The 19955-nt window shown below is 54.6% G+C and overlaps 1 protein-coding gene across 22 annotated transcripts in view; it reads right to left on the reverse strand.

Annotated features, from left to right (window-relative positions):
* Positions 1-19955, reverse strand: part of GRB10 (growth factor receptor bound protein 10) — a 160258-nt gene that overhangs the window by 90753 nt on the left and 49550 nt on the right. For 20 of the 22 annotated variants that reach the window (XR_014814227.1, XR_014814226.1, XR_014814228.1 and 17 more), the window contains 1 exon segment: positions 18491-18588. Coding sequence is in view for 12 of the 22 variants with exons in the window: in XM_084974058.1 (XP_084830184.1) it covers positions 18491-18541 (51 nt within the window). In the remaining 10 variants the exon portion in view is untranslated. 22 annotated transcript variants of the gene reach the window in all.

Here is a 19955-nt window from a genome sequence, read left to right on the forward strand (position 1 = left end):
CCACTGACCCGCTGCCCCCTCTCTGTGACAAGCACTCCAGACGCCACCGAGACCTCTATTCAGAAGACAAGTCACCTAAAAACCTAATTTAAGTCAACCTTGTCTAAACAGTGTGGCCAGATTTAGCAACTAAAAATACAGGCTGTTCAGTGACATCTGCATTTCAAATAAACAACTAACAAAATGTTTTTGGTGTATGTCCCAAATATTGCACGGAACTTATCCTTTAAAAAATGTTGTGGTTTATCTGAATTTAACCAGGCACTCTACACTTTATGGGGCAATTCTATACCTGAAGTCCTATTTTAAATCTGACAGGTTCACATGACAGATGAGAGTGGCAGGAACAAAAACCGCATATGCGTTCGTGTGTATGTAAAGCTCCCAGATTAAAAGAACATGAGTCGACACAGAGAAGCTTCAGACAAGAGCTCTGCCATCTTGCAAAGCCAAGAATTTGTTCCCGCGGGGAAAATGACGGTGCTTGTAAAGTGAAGCCCCAGCACAAAGGCAGCCAGGAGGAGTCAACCACCCGCCAGGCAGAGGACGGACCGGACCCTCCCCTCCGCCACCGCACGAAGGTCAGGAGCAGAGGAGACACAGAAGAACGCCAACTGGGACAAGGGCAACGGGCTTCTGGAAGGCTGAGCTGTTGGGCTCCAGGGCTAGTTCGGGCTGTCGTGGGGTCGGGGGTGGGGTTCCGGTCCCAGGCCGGTGGCCTCCCTCTTGGGTCAGGAGGGCAGGGTGGCCAGGCTGTGGCCCGGGGCCCACACGACACAGCCTCCGCCTCTGCAGGAGGCCGGGGCGAGGAGAGGAGGCAAGGCTGCGTCTCTGACGGTGGCCACTAGCTGGTGACGCTTCTCCAAACCAGAGCCCAGACGCAGGGGGCTCTGCCTCCCACGCAGATGGGCACCGGGGCTCCTTCACTGATGCTGCAAGGCTCACTTCCTACTTCATGCTGGACCACAGACCCACGTGGCTTTCAAAACACTTTCCAAAGTCAGAGGCAAGCCGGGCCCAAACGCCTTCCTCCCGCCTTATGCGGGCGAGCCCGTGCTAAGCGAGAGGGTCAAGCAGCACAGAGTCCTCCCTCGGAGCTGGCGGGGTGGGTGAGACCACAGCACAGACCAGACACGGACTGCTCCCCCAGCTGGGCTGAGCTGCTCTTCTAGAAAGTTCCATTGTGAGCCCCACTTCTGGGGCTGCAGGAATGCCCCCAGCCCTGCTCCTTCAGGCCTCATGCTGGCCCTGGGCTGGGCCCCAATGTGGCTGGCTCCTCTGGAACCTCCAGCCCCCCCGAACCCATCTTTGGTGCCCAGCGCTGAGGCCTCTGCCCGTGGAGACCCTATGCGGACAGCCCAGGGCACTGCCCGTCAGGACAGCTGGCATCAGTGTGGTCAGTCCCCAGAGCGAGAGGCCAACCTCACCTGAAGAAACGGGTGAGAAATGCAGATTCCCAGGCCCAAGGGCCCTGCTCTGTCCCAACTGTGGGGGTGGAGGGCAGTCTGAGCTCCTCATCATAGGTGACACGCTCACCAGAATATTCCCGGGCCACCTTCCCGGCCGGGGCTCCCCGGCGGCCACCTCCCCTCCTGCTCTGCCCTGGAGTCCTCACCACCTGGGATTTCGCCACCTCCATGCACACCGCCTGCTCATCTTGCAGGTCCAGCCCGAAAGGCACCCCCTTCGGGAGCTTCTGTGACACCCCCCAACCCCGCCTCAATTCTAAGTGGGGAGTGAGAAGAGCCACCCCTCCCCTCCCAGAGCCCCAGTCCACCGACCCCACGACCCCAGCCCGGCCCCAACCCAAGCCCTGATCTGGCACAAGGACACCTCCGCGTCTCAGAGGGGTGGGGGGACGGAGACCGGGAGGGAGGAAAGCCACAGAACGCTGAGCCGGGACACACAGCCCGCTGCTGGAGACCAGCAGGACGAGCTGAGCTGTGTGCCAGTGAAAAGCAGCAATGCAGCCTGAGGGCATAAAAGAAAAGAAGCAGCTGTCTGCCAGCCCTCAGCGGACAGTCTTGTCTAACTGATCCTCGCCCAGGCTGCTGTGAAGCAGTACAAGGGGCCCAAGAGCCCAGGGAGTGTTCACTGGGCAGGCGAGGGGTTTCGGGACCATCCATGTCTCAGAGCAGAGCTGGGGAACTGGACAAGACCGGAGTGTAACAGTCAGCACAGCACCTGCCGGGTGATAAACGGCAACACGCAGCAAAGGCCAGACTCCGGGATCATGTCCTGCTGGTGAGTCCTGTGACTTCCGACAACTTCCTGCGTCTGTGTGCTTCCTTGGGACAGAATGGTGACCTCACAGGTGGGATGGGCTGATTAAATTAAAAGGATGTGTGACACACGGTCTGCCCTGTGTTCAGTGATGGTCGTAAGCCAAGGGGACAAGACGTCTGTAACCAAGACCTCTCCCTAGCGGGTGTCCCAGGGTGGTGTCCTCACACCTCCTGTGCAGAGTCTCTCAGGGATCTGAATAAAGGCTCAGAGACGCCCTTAGTGCCTCTGCTAAGGTGAACAAAGATTAATGCCATAGAAAACGGAAGGTGGGGAACTGAAGTGTCTTTGATCAGGGAGCACATGCCATCAGAATCCACAGGCATTCAGTGAAATACTGCAGGACCCCAAACTGACCAGCCAACCAGCCAGCAATGCACAAGAACGACGTGGGGGAATGGGCAATCCCAGGACACAGGCCTGAGGCTGAGGCTAAGACAGAGCCAGAGTGGCTCCCAGCCCCCTGCAACCCTTCCTACAGAGGCCCCACGACTGAGCTGGGAAAAGACACAGCAATGCAGGGTCCCCCACTTCTGGTGCTGGCAGCTCTCGGGCCTTCCCTCAGGCCTTTCCCACCAGGTGCCCCCTCCTGTCCCCTGGAGAAACTGCTGACCCGCTAATGGAGGTACAGAGGCTGATGTTTCTGAAGGTCAACCTGTGAAACCCAAGCGCCATGGTTCCATCATGCCACACAAGAGGCACTTAAAGCTCCTGATTTCACCTCAAAATAGAAATCTACTAGATGATGAGACTGCTGTCCTAGTGAAGAATAAGTGACAATATTATCTGCTGGTTTGTGTTATCTGCAATATTATAATGGGAACATACTACCCTAAATTCCACTGGAAAGAACCCAAAGCCCATATCTGTCAGATGCATGTGTATCTTATTGTAGAACTTGCAAACCTATCAGTCAGGTAGCTGTGATCAAGATTTCACATTACCCTCCTCTGAGCCACAGAAAATTGCTAATTTTTATTAAAAACAGACGTGAAGATTCCAGTTCTAGAGGGTGATGTGGGAATAATCCTGAAGTCACCTGTTTCCACAGACAGCCTGCTTTTTAAAAAGCCTAAGGTTGGCAGAGTGATGCCCACACTCAGAAAACCACATCGAGGCAGACAGGAGAGGCTGGGACAAGCCCTGGCATAAATCCCAGCCCAGCACAGTGACCCAGAGCTGGAGACAACTCAAAACCTGGTGCTTCTCCCTAAAGACTAAAGGGTTTAAACCCCACAATAGGACCTCAGCGTTTAAGTCCTTTATCTGAGAGGAAAGCTTGCAAAACATCTAATTCTGAAAACCAAAGGGGCTCGTGTCCCAAGACCCGCAAGACTGCAGTGATCTGGAGGGACCCACAAGCATGGACTCACAGTGCTCAGGGGTGGGCACTATGTTGGCAATTTCCCTCTGACACATGCCAGAACACCAGCATCTCCTGGAGGGGAGACTTAGACACTACTGGCACCCTGATTTCAGGTCTGGCACCCTGGTTTTTGCAGTTGCTACCCAGGGGACACCACTGGATCACCTGCCTCTGATGGCCAGAGTGCTTGCATGCCTGGGATTCATGAGACTCTAACAATGCGAGAGAGACGGTTCTTGCAAAAATGCCACTCCCCAGGGCACTGAAGACAGCAGACAGAGCCCCAATATTTGTGACTGCCACCCAGGGGATATCACCAGGTTACCTGTCCAGCACAGGAAGGTATATATACACTTTTAAAACCTGTCACCTAAGGGTCTGGATTCCATAAAGCCTATATCTAGGTACTGAGATCCTCCCTGTAACGAAAATGACAGGTTTTGGTACAGCATCAAAAATATCATGGGCTTCTGGGCGAACCACAAAGGCTTGAGGGATGACCAAGAGCTAGGGCAGGGTTGAATGATAAGGTCCCTCTCCTACCTGAGGCCATTCTGTCAAGATTGGGAGAGGCGCTGGTTTTATCTCCTGTATAGAAACCAACACAGAGCCAAATAAAATGAGAAGACAGAGGAATATGTCCCAATGAAAAGAATAAGATAAAATATCAGGGAAAAAAAACCTAGGTAAAATGGAGAAAAGCAATTAATTTACCCAATAAAGAGTTCAATGTCATGGTCATAACGATGCTCGTGGAACTTGAGAGAAGAATGGAGGCTCACAGCGAGAACCTCAACGAAGAGATGGAATATGCAGGGAAGTTCAGAGTAGAAGTCACTGAACCGAGTAACGCCATAAACGAACTGAAAACTATACTAGCAGGTTCAGCAACAGACTAGATGAAGCAGGAAAAGGTCAGTGAACTTGAAGACAGGGCAGCAAACCTCACCCACACAGAGCAGCAAAGAGAAAACAAAACGATAAAAGAATAAAAGCGAAGGCAGCTTAAGGAGACTCTGTTAAGATGACCAACATTCACATTAAAGGGCTCTCAAAAGGCGAAGAGAGAGACAGAAAGGAGCAGAAATATTTTTTTGATGAAATAATGGCTGAAAACTTCTGTAGCCTGGGAAGAAATAGACATCCAGATATAGAAAGCCCAGAGTTCCAAATAAGAGGAACTTAAAGAAACCCGAACCAAGACAGACAATAATTATTAAAACATCAAAAATTAAAGAAAGAGAAAAATCTTAAAAGCAGCAAGAGAAGACAGCTTGTTACACACAAGGGAACCCACATAAGACCAGCAGCAGAAGTTTTAGCAGAAACCTTGCAGTCCAGGAGGGAGGGGCATAATATATTCAAAGTGCTGGGGGTGGAGGGAAGGCCAATCCAGAAGACTCCACTCGTGGTTATCACTCAGAATCGAAGAAGAGATAAAGAGATGTTCAAAAGCTAAACCACTAAACTGACCTTACAAGAAATGTAAAAGGGACTTTTTCTGAGCTGAAAAGATAAGATGCTAATGAGTGACAAGAAATCATGAAATAATAAATGTCACTGAAAAGTTAATATATAGTAAAGATAGGAAATTAGTCATTTATAAATAATTAGTTAAGGGATAACATGATAAAAAGATGTAAAATATGACATCAAAAAACATAAAACACAGTGGGGGAGAGTAAAAATGCTGAACTCAGAATGAGATCAAACTTAAGTAGTTATCAACTTAAAACAGACTTTAACCGATAAAACTTGCTGTATGTAAGCCTTGTGGTAACCACAAGGCAAAAACCTATACAGAAAACACACAAAATAACAAGAGAAAATAATATAAGCAATACATAAGCCCTAAAGAAAGTCACTAAATCACAAAGGAAGAGAGACAGAAGAACAAAGAGGAACTACAAAAAATAACCAGAGAACAAATAACAAAACGGCAGTAAGTACACACCTATTGATAATTAGTTTAAACATAAATGGGTTAAACCCTCTTATCAAGACACAGAGGAGCTGAATGGATAAAAAATCAGACCAATCTGTAGGCTGCCTACAAGAGACTTAATTCAAATGTAAGAACACGTACTAACTGGAAGAGCAGGGATGGGAAAAGACACTTCATGCCCATGGAAACCAAAAGCAACCTGGAGTGGCAATGCTGTATCAGACAAAACAGACTAGGAAACAAAGCCCACAATAAGAGACACGCCTGCTAAAGGTCGAAGCGTCGTCATTTAAGTTTTTGAGACATAGGGTTATATATCAAACGGTGTACTGTTGACAGCCTCCACAATCCAGATCTAGATGTGCACCAGGAGCTGTGGGCTCTAGGTCACCATGGCCCCTTCCAAGGTCAAGGAAGGTTAAGGGGGAAGGGGAGGGAGTGGGACGACGGGGAGTTTGGGATGAGCAGACGCAAACTATTCCATTAGAATGGATGAGCGATGAGGTCCTGCTATCAGCGCAGGGAACTATATCCAATCACTTGCGACAGACCACTGATGGAAGGTGAGAAATAGCATGTAGATATGTACGGCTGGATCCCTTTGCTGCACAGCAGAAATTGAAACAACATCGTAAATCAACTATACTTTAGCTTAAAAATTTTTAAAAGCACTTGAAAATAAAACAAAAAACAAATCTGTCAACCAAGCAAAAATAAATTTCAAAAACAAAGGTGGAAAAAAAAAAGAAGGAAGATTATCGCTTAAGAAGGTGATAATCTGGAAAATGCAGATGAACAACACCCACTAAAGGGGAGGGGGCGGCCCAAACGGGCAAAGAACATTTAATATTTAGTGGCTGAGCAGGTTAAGGATCTGAGTAGTGTCCATGGGGATGCGGGTTCTATCCCTGGCCTTGCTTAGTGGGTTAAGGACCCGGCATTGCCATGAGCTGTGGTGTAGGTGGCAGATGCAGCTCTGGTTCGACCCCTAGCCTGGGAACGTCCATATGCTCCAGGTGCAGCCCGAAAAAGGAAAAAAAAATTTTCTTGTCTTGCCATAAAATTTGAATTTTATTTCATCCAAAGAAAGGAGAAACCCACGCCGCCAGCCTTCCCGGTCAAGGCGTGAGGGAAATACTTCCTATTTATGTTGCATTAATATGTGCCACTGACCCTGACATGAAAATACCTGGACCGCCTCTGATCAGAATAAGTGCAGAAAACATTCGTCCAGAACAGTCAGCTGCTCCCAACCAGCCTGTCCTCACAGCACGCACAGCGCCTCTTCCTGCCCAGCTCGCCCTGAGCCAGGGCCGCCTCCAGCCCCCAAGGAAAACTCGCCTCCTGCCAAGTTTGAGGGCTTCTGACTCCACGTCCTTACCTGTGGATTAGTGTGTAAACACCAGCAGCAGGCTGGGCACGCCCTGAAACGCCGAGCTAGACCTGGGTGACAAACAGCAAAGACCAGATGTGGCCGCTGTCACGAGAGGTGACAGCGTGGGACGCGCTCACCGTCTCACACTGTTCAGGGTCACGAGGGGGCTCGGGGACCCGGGGGGGGGGCACCTGCTGCCAAACGCCAACTGTGGCTGCGAAAAGGAGCCCAGTGCTCAGGCGGGTGAAATCGCAGCACGAGTGTGCTGTCACACACAGCCCCGCGGGGAAAGGACAGCGCTGTGCCCCGCGCCCTGGCTGCTCTTCCACGCTGGCTCTCCGATGAGGCTCGAGGTTTTCTAAAGTCACGACCTGACCGACCTGAAACCCCACCGGTGGCGCCTGTCAAGAATAAAACACTGCCACGGGCGTCCTGGTGGCCCCTTGGGGTCCACGGACCTCTTGGGATGTCGAGGAGGAGCCAGAGGCCACGGGGTCACTGGATCTCCCCAACACGCCTGGGCTGGGCAGTCAGGCACCCGGCCTCCTCCCTCCCTTCCTGGGAGGGGCTGGAGACAGAGCCGGACAGCACTTTCCAAAAGACCCGGTCACTCGGCCGGTGTGATGGCCTGACACGGCACGAGAGTGGGCAGCACCCAGGATGGAGCCCGGCTGTGGACGTGACCTGACCCATCAAGTTCCAAAGCCCCCACCCCTGGCCTCCCGCAGCCATCCCGACGCCACCAGGGGAGCCCCTTGAAGAGTGGGCTGGGGCCGGCGATGCTGGGTTGGGTGAGCAGCGGAGGCCAGGTGGCAGACTTCAGGTGGGGGGCCCAGGTGCCCCAGCACCCCCTGGGCTTGTTCTCTGGGACCCGCCTCCCGTGAGAGGAGAAGGACCAGCCTGGAACACCCACAGGTACTAATACAACATCCATCCATCAGAATGTCCAGCAAGCAGCACCCCGGCCAGCCTTGGCCTCGAGGGGAAACTGAGCCACCAGCAATGTGACATCACACCCTGAACGCGCTTCAGGAGCATCAGCGATTGGGCAGCCCAGGTGTGAGAGCAATGCGACAAACTGCCAACCTGCACAGGGCATCACACCTGCTCTGACCCCGGCCCCAGGATCTCTGGCCAACGTGGAGTCCACCTTTTGGAAACTGGGGAGCAGCTCTGGTCTCCCTCCCCTGTCACAGAAGATGGGGAGGGAGGCCCAGGCCACAGGCACCAGGGCCTGAATCCCTCTGGGAGGCACAGGGAGCCGGTCACCCGCTGCGCACTGACCCCCCAGTGTGCGGAGGTCCTGTGATGAAGCTGGTGGGCGAGGAAGATGAGCGTCCAGCTTGGGGGTGGAGAGCAGGCCGATCCAGGGGCAGGAGCCATGTGGACAGGGAGGTGACCGGATGCTGCTCGAGGCTCAGCTCCCTCCTCTAAAGAGGGGACCGGCCCCTGAGGCCCCTGCTGGGGCACAGAGCTCTGCGGGCAGGAGACCCCGCTCCTTCTGCAGGAAGCTCCCTGCTTCCTCCCCCTGCACCCCCACTAGGCCCCAGCCGGGAGGCCAAGGGACCAGCCAAGGCCACGGGGTCAGGAGGGACGGGCCCCGCACACGCCCTCCCCCACAAGCAGGACGAGGACAGGCGTCTCTTCCTCGAACTTCTCAACAACAACCTCAGAACCAGGGAGACGTGCTCACTGCCCTGGAGGAGCAGGAAGAGGCCCCAGGGTGTAGGATGATGTAATCCCCGTGGTGGCTCTTCCTCCCGCCACGTCCTCCGGGAGCAGAGGGCACGAGGCCAGGGGTGATCGGCAGCCCCAGCCGAGAACCTGGAGGCAGAACGCGGGAAAGTGGGCCCCACCGCGTCCTGCCTGGGCTCCCACACCGCACCTGGGCCAGGTGTGACAGCGCCTCAGGGGCAGGTATGAGGCGGAGCAGGGCAGGGCAGAGGGATGATTCCAGAAGCATGGTGAAGGGCCCAGCTGAGAGGTCAGGCCATGCTCCCTGAGCTGCATCTTCCGCGGAGCTGTGTGCAAAGCGAGCAGCTTGGAGTTCCCGTCGTGGCGCAGTGGTTAACGAATCCGACTAGGAACCATGAGGTTGCGGGTTCGATCCCTGCCCTTGCTCAGTGGGTTAAGGATCCGGCGTTGCCGTGAGCTGTGGTGTAGGTTGCAGACGCGGCTCGGATCCCGTGTTGCTGTGGCTCTGGCGTAGGCCGGTGGCTACAGCTCCGATTGGACCCCTAGCCTGGGAACCTCCATATGCCGCGGGAGCGGCCCAAGAAATAGCAACAACAACAACAACAAAAAGACAAAAGACAAAGCGAGCAGCTGAGACAAAGTGGTAGAGCGGCACGGGTCCCAGGGCACAGCACGCCGGAGGCTCCGTCTCAGGGTTGTTTACCCCGTGGACAGAACCTGCAGCAGGCATGGCCGTGGGGTCCCAGGCGTGGCCAGGAGAAGCTGTGTCCTTCGTATACGAGAAACCTCAACGTGGCTTTTGGGCCAAGCATCTATAAATCACCATGTGACAAACTATCTGATCAGAGCAAATAACTACAGCTGCTATGCCTGTTTGCTCACCTATAACGTGCGGTCTCTGCTTTCTTTTCAGCTCCAGAGCAGATATTACATAAAAATGTTCCGAGGCTCATCTGTTCCTAGAACCACGGTTGAAGTAATATTACAGGGACCTCTGTGTTTCCAGCCAAGACGGAATACCAAGGATTGCATGTACCCTCTCTTCTTGAATAAAACATTGAGACAGCTTTCATGCTCTGGACAACAGACAGCACAGGACAGCAGGCCTGGGCGGGGGGGGGGCGGGGGAACCAGGGCAGAGGGCCCGCCTACTGCCCCCTGGAGGCCTGGAGAGAGTCTGCAACCTGCAGTGCAAAGAAGCCGCCTTCTAAGGAGCTGGCGTTCAGAGGCTGGGCAAAGAGGGGCCCTGGGGACATGCCGAGGGTGCCCTGGTGCGAGAGGAGAGGGGCGTGAGGAAAGCACCAAGGCCAGGTGAGAACCAGGTAAGCTGGCAGAACAACCCACAGCATGCACTCAGGGCAGGGCAAGGCTTGCGCTCAAAGGGGCTAGGTGGGAAAGCTGCGTGTACACACACACACACACACACACACACGCACACACACGCACACACACATGCACACAGACGGGTGCCGGCTCCTCTCCGCAGACGGCCTTGCCTTCATGGGGAGGGCAAAGTAGGCCTGCACTAGAAGTGACTCCGGGCCCAGCTCGTGAGGTTTAAAAGCAAGTTTCCCAACAACTGAACTGTTTCTAAGAAAGCCTAACTGTTCCTGTAACAAATCCCTCCAAATAGTTAAAGGAATAGCCCTAAAATAAAAAGAAAAAAAAAAAAAGCCAGCACTCAAATATGTGAAATTCACAGCATCTGGCATCCAGTCAAAAACTACCGGCCTGGGAGTTCCCAATGTGGCTCAGAGGGTTAAGACAACCAGTATTCGTGAGGACGAAGGTTCAGTCTCTGGCCTTGCTCAGGGGGTTAAGGATTCAGCGTTGCTCTGGGCTGTGCTACAGGCCGCAGGTACAGCTCAGATCCGGTGCAGCTTGGGGGAGGCCTCAGCTGCAGCTCCGACTTGACACTGGCCCGGGAACTTCCATACACCGAAGGTGCAGATGTAAAAAAAAAAACCCGAAAAATACTACCAGGCCTGAAAAGAAACGCCTAGAGCAGGGTAAGCAGGGAGGGAGCTACAGTTCAGCTAAAACTCCAGGGAGGACCTCACTGAAAAGAGGTCTGAGCAAAGCTCGGGGGGCAACGTGGCCTAGAGGTTAAGAACCTAGCATTGTCACTGTCGTGGCGCAGGTTTGATTCTCGGCCCGGGAATTTCCACAGGCCAAGGGCATGGCCAAAAAAAAAACAAAAAAACAAAAACAAAACCTACCTCTTTTCTTGGTGCCATCCCCACAGCATATGGAAGTTCTTGAGCCAGAGATCAGATCAGAGCCACAGCTGCGACCTAAGCTACACCTTGGCAACACCAGATCCTTAACCCACGGTGCTGGGCCGGGGACTGAACCTGCGTCCCAGCGCTCCCAAGATGCCACCACTGCCATTGCAGCACAGTGCAAGGGAACTCCAAGGAAAAACAATCTGCATTTGAACTGTGACCGTCCTTAACACCGAGGGCAGATGCCAGGTCTCTGCGACATCGCGCAGATGCAGCTTCTACCGTATCCTCCACACACTGGAAGTTTCTACCAATAACGAAGCGTCCTGTCTTCCCGAGGAGCTCATGCTCCTTTACCGTTTCCCTGCGTATGTTTTCAGCCCAGTCCCTTTATCCTAAGTAGGTTCCCAGGCACCTAGAAGCAGGGGGGGTGGCGGCAGAGCAGGGCAGGTCCAGGAAGCAGAGGATGCTTTGCCCAAAGAGGAAAAACAGCCAGGAACAGTACAAGGACCCGTGCAGGCCACTAGGAGAGTGAGCACAAGCTACATACAGCACAGAATTTAAGAAGAGAATTTAAACCGAGCTACTACTTGAAAGGCCAGACACTTAAACAGGAAATTAGAGAAAAGAAGTTCGGGTTTCAATTACTCTGTATGCTTTCATAAAAGGAATAACTTTAAAGTTCATCCTGTTCTCAAATGCACCATTTTAAAAAAACAGTTGCAATTGCCTAAATTTCTGTGAATTGAAACCGCAGCCTCAGCCCCTGCACAGGCTCCCTTCCATCAGGCAGGCCCGTGGGAGGCAGGAGACAAGTGTGGCCTCTGATCCACTGCCCTGGGAAGGACGCCCCTGGAGAGGCAGGGGAGCGGGGCTGTCCCCACGGCAGCCACAGCCTGCTTTCACCCCCAATCCAGCACGCGGGCCAGCCCCAGGCCACCCCAGCCTCCCGCAGGCCCCACTGCTCCTGGGCAACGGAGCACAAGCCTCCGCTCGGCCGGGGAATGGGTGACATCAGCTCAGCTGAAACTGGAGCTGACAGAGGGCAGAGGTGACACTGATCAGTGACAGCACAGTAGGGAAGGTGTGGCCGGTGATGGGCAAAGCACGACCCCTGCCAACATCCCTGAGAAGGAACTGCTACCTTCCCTGCAAAGAGGGAGCATTAAGCAGAGGTCAGGGGAAGCATCTGGACAGAGAGCGCCCGCCAGCCGCAGGCAGGCCCCCGTGGACACGTGCAGAAGGGTGGGGTGCACAGAGGCCAGCGGGGTGGGCAGCAGTCGGACCAAGCAGGAGTGCCCAGGTCCAAGGGCTGGCGGTCAGGAACTTAGCTGACACCAGGAGCCCCGCAACCAGAAAGCGCCAGTGCCGGTATGCAGCCCCGTCCTGAGACAGTGATACGTACGTGTCCAGGGAGCAGGCTGGTGAGCGGCAGACACTGGAAGTTGGGCCACCCCAATGCCAAGCAGCCCACAGGGAACCCAGGGCCCGACTCGCTGTCTCACAAGCAGATCCTGCCCTCTGCGGCCACCATCTCACTCTGCAGGCCCCAAGCGCCCATCCCACCAACCCGTCTTACTTTTCTTTTTCTGCTGCACCTGCTGCATACGGAAGTTCCCAGGCCAGAGACTGAATACAGTCAGGAGCTGCACCCTACAGCACAGATGCGGCAACACTAGATCCTTAACTCACTGCGCGGGGCCAGGGACTGAACCGGCGCCTCCACAGAGACAAGCTGGATCTTAGCCCACTGCACCACAGCAGGAACGCCCCCTCCTGCCCATGTGTGGAGCTATGACATCTTGCTAGAGAGAGCACTGATTAACTCTGGCCCCTCCATCAGCCAATCCGCTTGCAGGCAGGCATGACACACTTGCCCGGCCAAGCACGTGGTGCCCAGGAGAAGCAGAGGGCGAAGGGAGCTCGGAGGGCCCAGCCCACAGCCCCCACCCCTGAGCAGGGCCCAGCCTCATGACCTGGGGGTTACCAGCATCTGGAAGCCTCGGTCCCCCTAAAAGAAACAGACACCAAACCCATGCACAGTGCTTGCCCTGGTATCAGACACAGAAGAGAAAGAACACACAGAGGGTATTCAATAAATACAGCTACGTGAATTCCTCAGAAGAAACCTAAGACCTCACGCCCACCCTTCCAGAAGATGAGAATTCGATGATGGAAACGGAAGCATTCAGAAAGAGCAAGTCTGTCCCTCTCGAATAAAAAATTAATGTACAACTTTAAATTTTTTATTTCTACGTAACTGTCTGTAGTATTTCACAGATTCTGAGACACTTCCCCATTTTTGCCATTTTGAAATTCAAACATGGTCGAATCAATCTACATTTAAGGATTACACCGGATAATCTTTCTCCTTATTTTAAATGAAAAGTTGTCATCAAAAATGACCCTTTGGGGAGTTCCCGTCGTGGCGCAGTGGTTAACGAATCCGACTAGGAACCATGAGGTTGCGGGTTTGGTCCCTGCCCTTGCTCAGTGGGTTAACGATCCGGCGTTGCCGTGAGCTGTGGTGTAGGTTGCAGACGCGGCTCGGATCCCGCGTTGCTGTGGCTCTGGCGTAGGCCGGTGGCTACAGCTCCGATTCAACCCCTAGCCTGGGAACCTCCATAGGCTGCGGGAGCGGCCCAAGAAATAGCAAAAAGACAAAACAAACAAACAAACAAACAAACAAAAAATAAAACTCTTAAAAAAAAAAAAATGACCCTTTGGGAATTCCCACTGTGGCACAGTCAAGGACTCACCTGCAGCCGCTCAGGTCACTGCAGAGACAAGCGTTCTCCCTCCGGCCCAGCACAGTGGGTTAAGGATCCGGTGTTGCAGCAGCTGTGGTGTAGCTTGCAGCCGCAGCTAGGCGTCAATCCCTGGCCTGGGAAGTTCTATGTGCCGCGGGTACGACAGAAAACCCAAAAAAACGACCCTTTATCTCATGGCATTTTAGGATCAGAGAAATTCAGTAAGCGCAGAATCCAAGGACACAAACGGCTCACTTCATGGGGAGTGACTTCTAATTCTCGCAAAGGGGCTTGATGTGGGTGACACCTAATCTCTCAAGGAAGCTACTAACAGAAGTCGTGTACAGGGAACTTAAGGGCGTGTACGGTCACCGATGTCGTCAATACATTTGTCAACCGCCAGCTTCACCTCGAACAACGTCTCTGTTAAACAGTGGTGTCATCACATTCAGAAATAACCTCGACAGACTTGCAGAAGCGTCTCAGGTGGACGCCCCCTCGGCCGGAACAATCTCACGGACGAAAGCGAAGTCTCTGGTGATCACTGCTTCCGTCTCTCCCCCCACGGCGGGCGGGGGGGGGGGGAGGAAGCAGCCACAAATATCCTGAAAAAAGCACGGTCCAAGGAATCTGTCTCTCTGCTGAAGCACGAGTGTGTAAGATGAGAAACAAGGCCTCAGGGTCCCTCTCTGGCTAAAGGATGACCAGCTTCGGGGACAGAATTCAACTCCAGGGAGTGACCCCAAGTCCTGATGCTGCCAAGAGATCAGGAAACCCAGAGATGGAAACCCAACTGAAAACCCAAAGCTGCGTGTGACTGCAAGTGAGGTCCCACATGCTGGCCGAGTCCAGTCCCAGCTCCCCAACGATGAGGCAGGTAACAAGCAGACACGCGGTTACCGCAAGGCCCCTCTGGGCTCTGGTCGCCCAGAGGACTCACGCGAGCAATCCGTGACCTGAAACGGGATGGGTCAGTAGAGGGCCAGACGCTGCTCCACCCTGGAGGTGGGCCCAGAAGCAGCACGAGATGCAAGTGAGCCCGGCCCTGTTCCAATAAAGCTTTATTTACAAAAGCAGCCCGGGGCCAGATGTGGCCCACAGGCGGGAGTCTGCCAAGCCCTGCGCTGCACGGGGAGGCTGCTGGCCTGAAGGCTCAGGGACCGAGAACTCACCAGGGGCCAAAGGACATAACCTTCCGAGACATGGGGCTGGGACAGAATTTATGAAATTATTCCACAAGTGGAGAGTGGGGGAAGGGGCCACCGCAGGAAGGCTGTGTCCTTGACAAAACGGTTTCAGGAGAGCAGAATCATAAGGAGTTCTACGATGTTCTCCTCTTTTTTTTTTCTTTTTTGGCCTCATATGGATTTCCCGGGCCAGGGATCAGATCCCAGCCACAGCTGCGGCCTAAACTGTAGCTTCGGCAACACCAGATCCTTAACCCATTGTGCTAGGCTGGGGATCGAACCTGCATCCCAGGGTTCCCAAGACACCACCAATCCCATTGTGCCACAGCGGGAACTCCCAGGATGTTCTACTCCCAACACAAGCAGATGTGTTTCCAATGAGGAATCAGGAAAAAAGCTCTAAAAAGAGAAGTAAATTTTTGGAGAAAACATCTGGAGATGCACCAGTAACCTTACCAAGTTCTCAAATTTACATTCAGGCGTCTCTGTTTCTGCATCACAGTTCAACATTTTCTCCTGATGTTTGCACCTGAACCCATTTTATTTTCTGGGTTTTCTTGTTTTTTTCTCTCTTTTTTTCCCCATTTTTTTTCCTGCAGGATAGTAAACTTTCTTTCACTTATAATAAATAAATAAAATGCAGCTCATAAAAGATGCATAATCTGGAGTTCCCATCTTGGCGCAGTGGTTAACGAATCTGACAAGGAACCATGAGGTTGCCGGTTCGATCCCTGGCCTCGCTCGGTGGGTTAAGGATCCGGCGTTGCCGTGAGCTGTGGTGTAGGTCACAGATGCGGCTCGGATCCTGCGTTGCTGTGGCTCTGGCGTAGGCCAGCAGCTACAGCTCTGATTCGACCCCTAGCCTGGGAACCTCCAAGTGCTGGAGGTGCAGCCCTAGAAAAGACAAAAAGACAAAAAAAGGCAAAAAAAAAAAAAAAAGGTACATAATCCTTTCTTTGAAACCCTAGAGGACATAGCTGGAAAGATGACACAGGGTCCAGTGAGCAGGCCCCAGTGAGTCAGGGGGACACGGCTCTGACAGGTCCGGTTGGATTCTGCATGACAGGAGAGATGAGGCGACTCCTTGGCTCACTGCGGACCGTGGGCTGGGGCCTCTATTCATAAAGCCCCGGAGACCTCTCCATCCTGGATGCCCGAGGTCCAGACCCTCCCCAGCTCCCCAGCGCCTGGAGAGGCCCTGCCCCATCTCTGGACGCCTCCTCGGGGAGGTCAAGGCCTCTCACTCCCACTGTCCGCTTTTAGTGGCATCAGAATTACTCTCCCTACTCACCGGGATCCTAGCTGCCGGTTTTCTCCTCCCCCGCGAGGAGTCATGAGCCCCAGGAATCCATCCGCCTGGAGAAGAGCAGCTGCCCTGCACCCAGTGTGGGTGGCGTCAAGCTGGTGCTCAATCGATACCCAAGGAATTGAGGGTCACACCCGGCCAGGCAGCCAAGCAGGGCTGGCCCCGGGCCGAGGAATTTCCACAGCCTTCCTCAATCCGTCGCCCAACACCATTCACCCTTTTTCACCAACAGGGAAACCGAGGCAAGGCCACCACACCACGACAACGTCGCAGTTCGAAGGAACAACCTGAGTCTTAAACGGCGAAGCGGGCCGGCCCACGCACCTGCGCCCCCGTCCCTGGAGCAGAAGCAGGAAGGCGACCGCACAAGATCCGTCTTGGCACTTCTGTGGCCAGAAAAGGCTGCGGGACTGAACTGCAGGCCTCAACGGAGCCGCAGCGCTTTGTGAGCGGCTGGAGTCAGCCAAGTATGTGGACACTGAAGACCTTAAAAAGAAATTCTTCTCTATAAAACCGCGAAGATTTATCTACTTGCTGTAACAGCAGATCACTCAAGACCGAACGCATCGTAAATCATCCCCGGTTCTGAGAAACTCTGGAACCGTCATCTGATTTTCCAGGAACAGGAGGGAAAAGCGGCCAAGTCTGCCCGCTGGACTCTCACAAGAGCGTGACGGTGCCTTCAAGAGCCACCAAACGGTTTGCGGGGCACTTCCTGCCAGGGCGACAGGGTTCTGCTGGCAGGGCCCACGGTGTGTCCACAGCTTCCTGGCTCCTGCAAAAGACCCTTGGGCAACGCAGCCGGTGACTACAAACACCTACCACGTCCACAAAGGAAGCGCTGGCTGCAGCTGGCACGCCTGCCATCTCTGTCTGGACCAGAGGTGATCCGAGATGCCAGTAGGATGAGCCAGAGCCCAGAAGAGGGCCTGGGTTCACTTGACCTACCTGGCCCTGAGGGTCTGCTCTGTCACCGGGGAGGAGACGAGCGAGGTCAGAGAACTCACACCCCCTCCCTGAGGCAGGTTTTCCTTGAAGTTCATTCTCCCGGGAGCGCGGGGCCAAGAGTAAGGCAGCCGGCCGGGGGGTGGGGGGCAGCCGGCCAAAGCTGAGGGGCCACACGAGAGCTGAACCCGTGACCCGTGGGTGCAGTTTGGAGCTTTAATCAACAGGGTGAGGCAACCACAGCCGCTTGAAGAACAAGCAAAGGACCACACAGGAGGCAGAGGGCAAGGCCTGGGGCAAGCTCACCCACAGAACCGGCCCTGGGTCACCGGCACATGTCACATCCCTGCTAGGGTTTAGCCCTCTCTTCCCGTCTGTAACTGCCGTCGGCTCCGCCCCCCGATCCAGCGGTCACGGCGCCTGAGATCCCCAATCTTCTGTCTCTTTTCCAAGATCTGTTCCTCTTTTTCACCAAAAAAATTCATTTTTATTTTTTTAAATGATTTTTATGTTTTTCCATCATAGCTGGTTTACAGTGCCCTGTCCATTTTTACTGTACAGCAAGGGGACCCAGTCACGCACACATGTGTACATTCCAGCAAAACAAAATTTCCAAGGCACCTCTCTGAAGCCGTGATGCTATGTGCAAAGTATCATCCCTGCAGCTAAAAAGAGACCTCGCAGATGGAAGGCGAGAACGGCGAGTTAAGAGAAGCGCAAAAACCGGTCCACGGCAGAGCCCACGGAAGGACTTCCCTGCTCAGGGCTCCTGCTGGAAAACCCGAGTGGGAGAGAGACCACGGGTGCTTTATATGCTGAAGGGCTGACAACGAGGAAGCAGGATTCACTTGCCAAACCCAAAGATCTCAGGATCAAAGACAGCGCTCTGCGTCACAAAGCAAAAGCTCAAACGAAAATCAGCCTCGGAAGATGGAAGAAACGGACAGACGAGCCCTGTCCAGCAGCGCGTGCCAAGGAGCCGGGGAAAGGGCGCAGCGAGGCTGCCCGATGCTCGCGGGGGCGGGAAGGGCTCCGTCTGCAACAGGAGGTCACGACCGGGCCCGGGACCACCTCCTTCCCACTTCTCACTCTGGAAGCTCCTGTCTCTGGTGCAACATCCCCGTGTTCACCACCATTCAAAATCGCCACCCAGAGTTTCAGGGGCTGGCAGGGGACAACACAGGGCCTGTTTCGTGCAGGCAAGTCTGCACGGCCCCAAAAATCTTTTAGGAAAGGACGCCACGGTCACGGCGACAAGCTCTTCCAAAGCGAAGCCAGGAAGGCCTCCGCAGCAGGCCTGGTCTTCAGTGCTGCAGGACAGCCGCGCCGGCCTGCTGGTGACACATCCGGTTAAGAGCCACACTGACGCTGGCCCCCGGCCAGCAGCACCGCCCGAACCACGCACACCCCTACCTGGTAGTACGGATGGTGCAAAAAGGAATCCGGGCCGCCCGCTAAAGCCATGGGTCCCGGGTGGCTTTCCGCCAATCACATCGACTGGGCCTCGGCACCTGGAAGAGAGACAGACCGTGAGGAGCCGGACACAGAGAGGAAAGTCCACCCGCCACCTCCGCTCCCGGGCAGTGCACCTGACAGGTGACCCTGGACGCAACTCGGACGTTTGTCCAGGAGTGCACTCGGCATGGGGCTGGGGGGATGTCAGGTGCCAACTGCAGAACCCCAAGCAGCCATCTGCGGTCACAGGGCCCGGTGGGGGGGTGGCCCTTGGGGGCGTGAGGGGACCCACAGAGCCCAAGCCAGGTCCTCGTTGGTTCCCAGCAGCCCTCTCCTCTTTCTCCAACGATTACTAACACCCTGAAGGCTCCGTCATGCTCTGGGCAGCACAGACTCAGCCTCATTCCAAAGACGCCCTGGGGCGGGGGTGTCGCTGGGGTGGGGTCCTCCGAGCACCCCCCCACCACGTAAGGGCTGCCTCCACCGACCGCCGCTGCTGCCAACGAGAGGGCGCTGCCGGGGGACAGCAGAGCGCCGCCCAGATCCCACGCGCTCCCCGCCCTGCACGTTCTTGGAGAAGGACGCCCGCAGGAGGGGCCTTCCTTTCTTTCCTTTTTGTTTTCAGTTTTAAAGTTCCATTGACGCAGAGCTGATCCATAGCGTCGTGACCATTTCTGCAGCACAAGGCGACCCGTTCCACACGTCCACACACAGACCATCAAGAATGCTGGGCAGAGTCCCCTGGGCTACACAGCAGGTCTCCACCGGCCAGTCATTCCGTAGACCTCCGTGTGCACACCCCAGGCCCACCCCCCCACCCCCCCATCTGTCCCCTTCCGTCAGCATAACTTTGTTTTCAAAGTCTGTGGGTCTGTTTCTGTTCTGCAAATAAGTTCATCTGTATCCTCTCTTTAGATTCCGCATATAAGCGACATCATATGATGTTTGTCTGTCACTGTCTGACTTCACTTAGGGAGAAAACATTTGCAAATGCGGCGACAGAATGGCCCTTCAATGGCCCTTTGGAGGGACAAACGTCGTGCCTGACGCCCAGGAGAGCTGGCCGGACGCTGGCCATGTGAAGGCACATGTCCGGCTCCCATGACGAGCCCCCAGGCGCAGGAAAGGGAGGTGGTCTTCCTCCCTCACCTCCGACAGCTGACCCTTACAGGACGGTCAACGGGGGGCTTTTGGAGCCAACCCCCTCCCCCCGCAATGCAGAGGACCGGGCAGGCGTGGGAGGCACGGGGGCTTGGTCCGGACTGGGGACCCGTCCCCTCTCTGTCTGTGAACACAAAGCGTGCCCCGCCTGACCGCTCACAGACAGAAGTCCCACGACGATGACAAGAACGTCTCTGAGATGCGTCTTCCCTCTAAGCTCAGCGCAAGTTAGCTTCACTTCCATGAAGACAGAGACTGAGGA

Source organism: Sus scrofa, chromosome 9, assembly GCF_054392235.1.
Source record: "Sus scrofa isolate SSC_HxYL_T2T_F1_AM1 chromosome 9, Sscrofa_HxYL_maternal_Yorkshire_Landrace_v2.0, whole genome shotgun sequence".
NCBI classification, from domain to species: Eukaryota; Metazoa; Chordata; class Mammalia; order Artiodactyla; family Suidae; genus Sus; species Sus scrofa.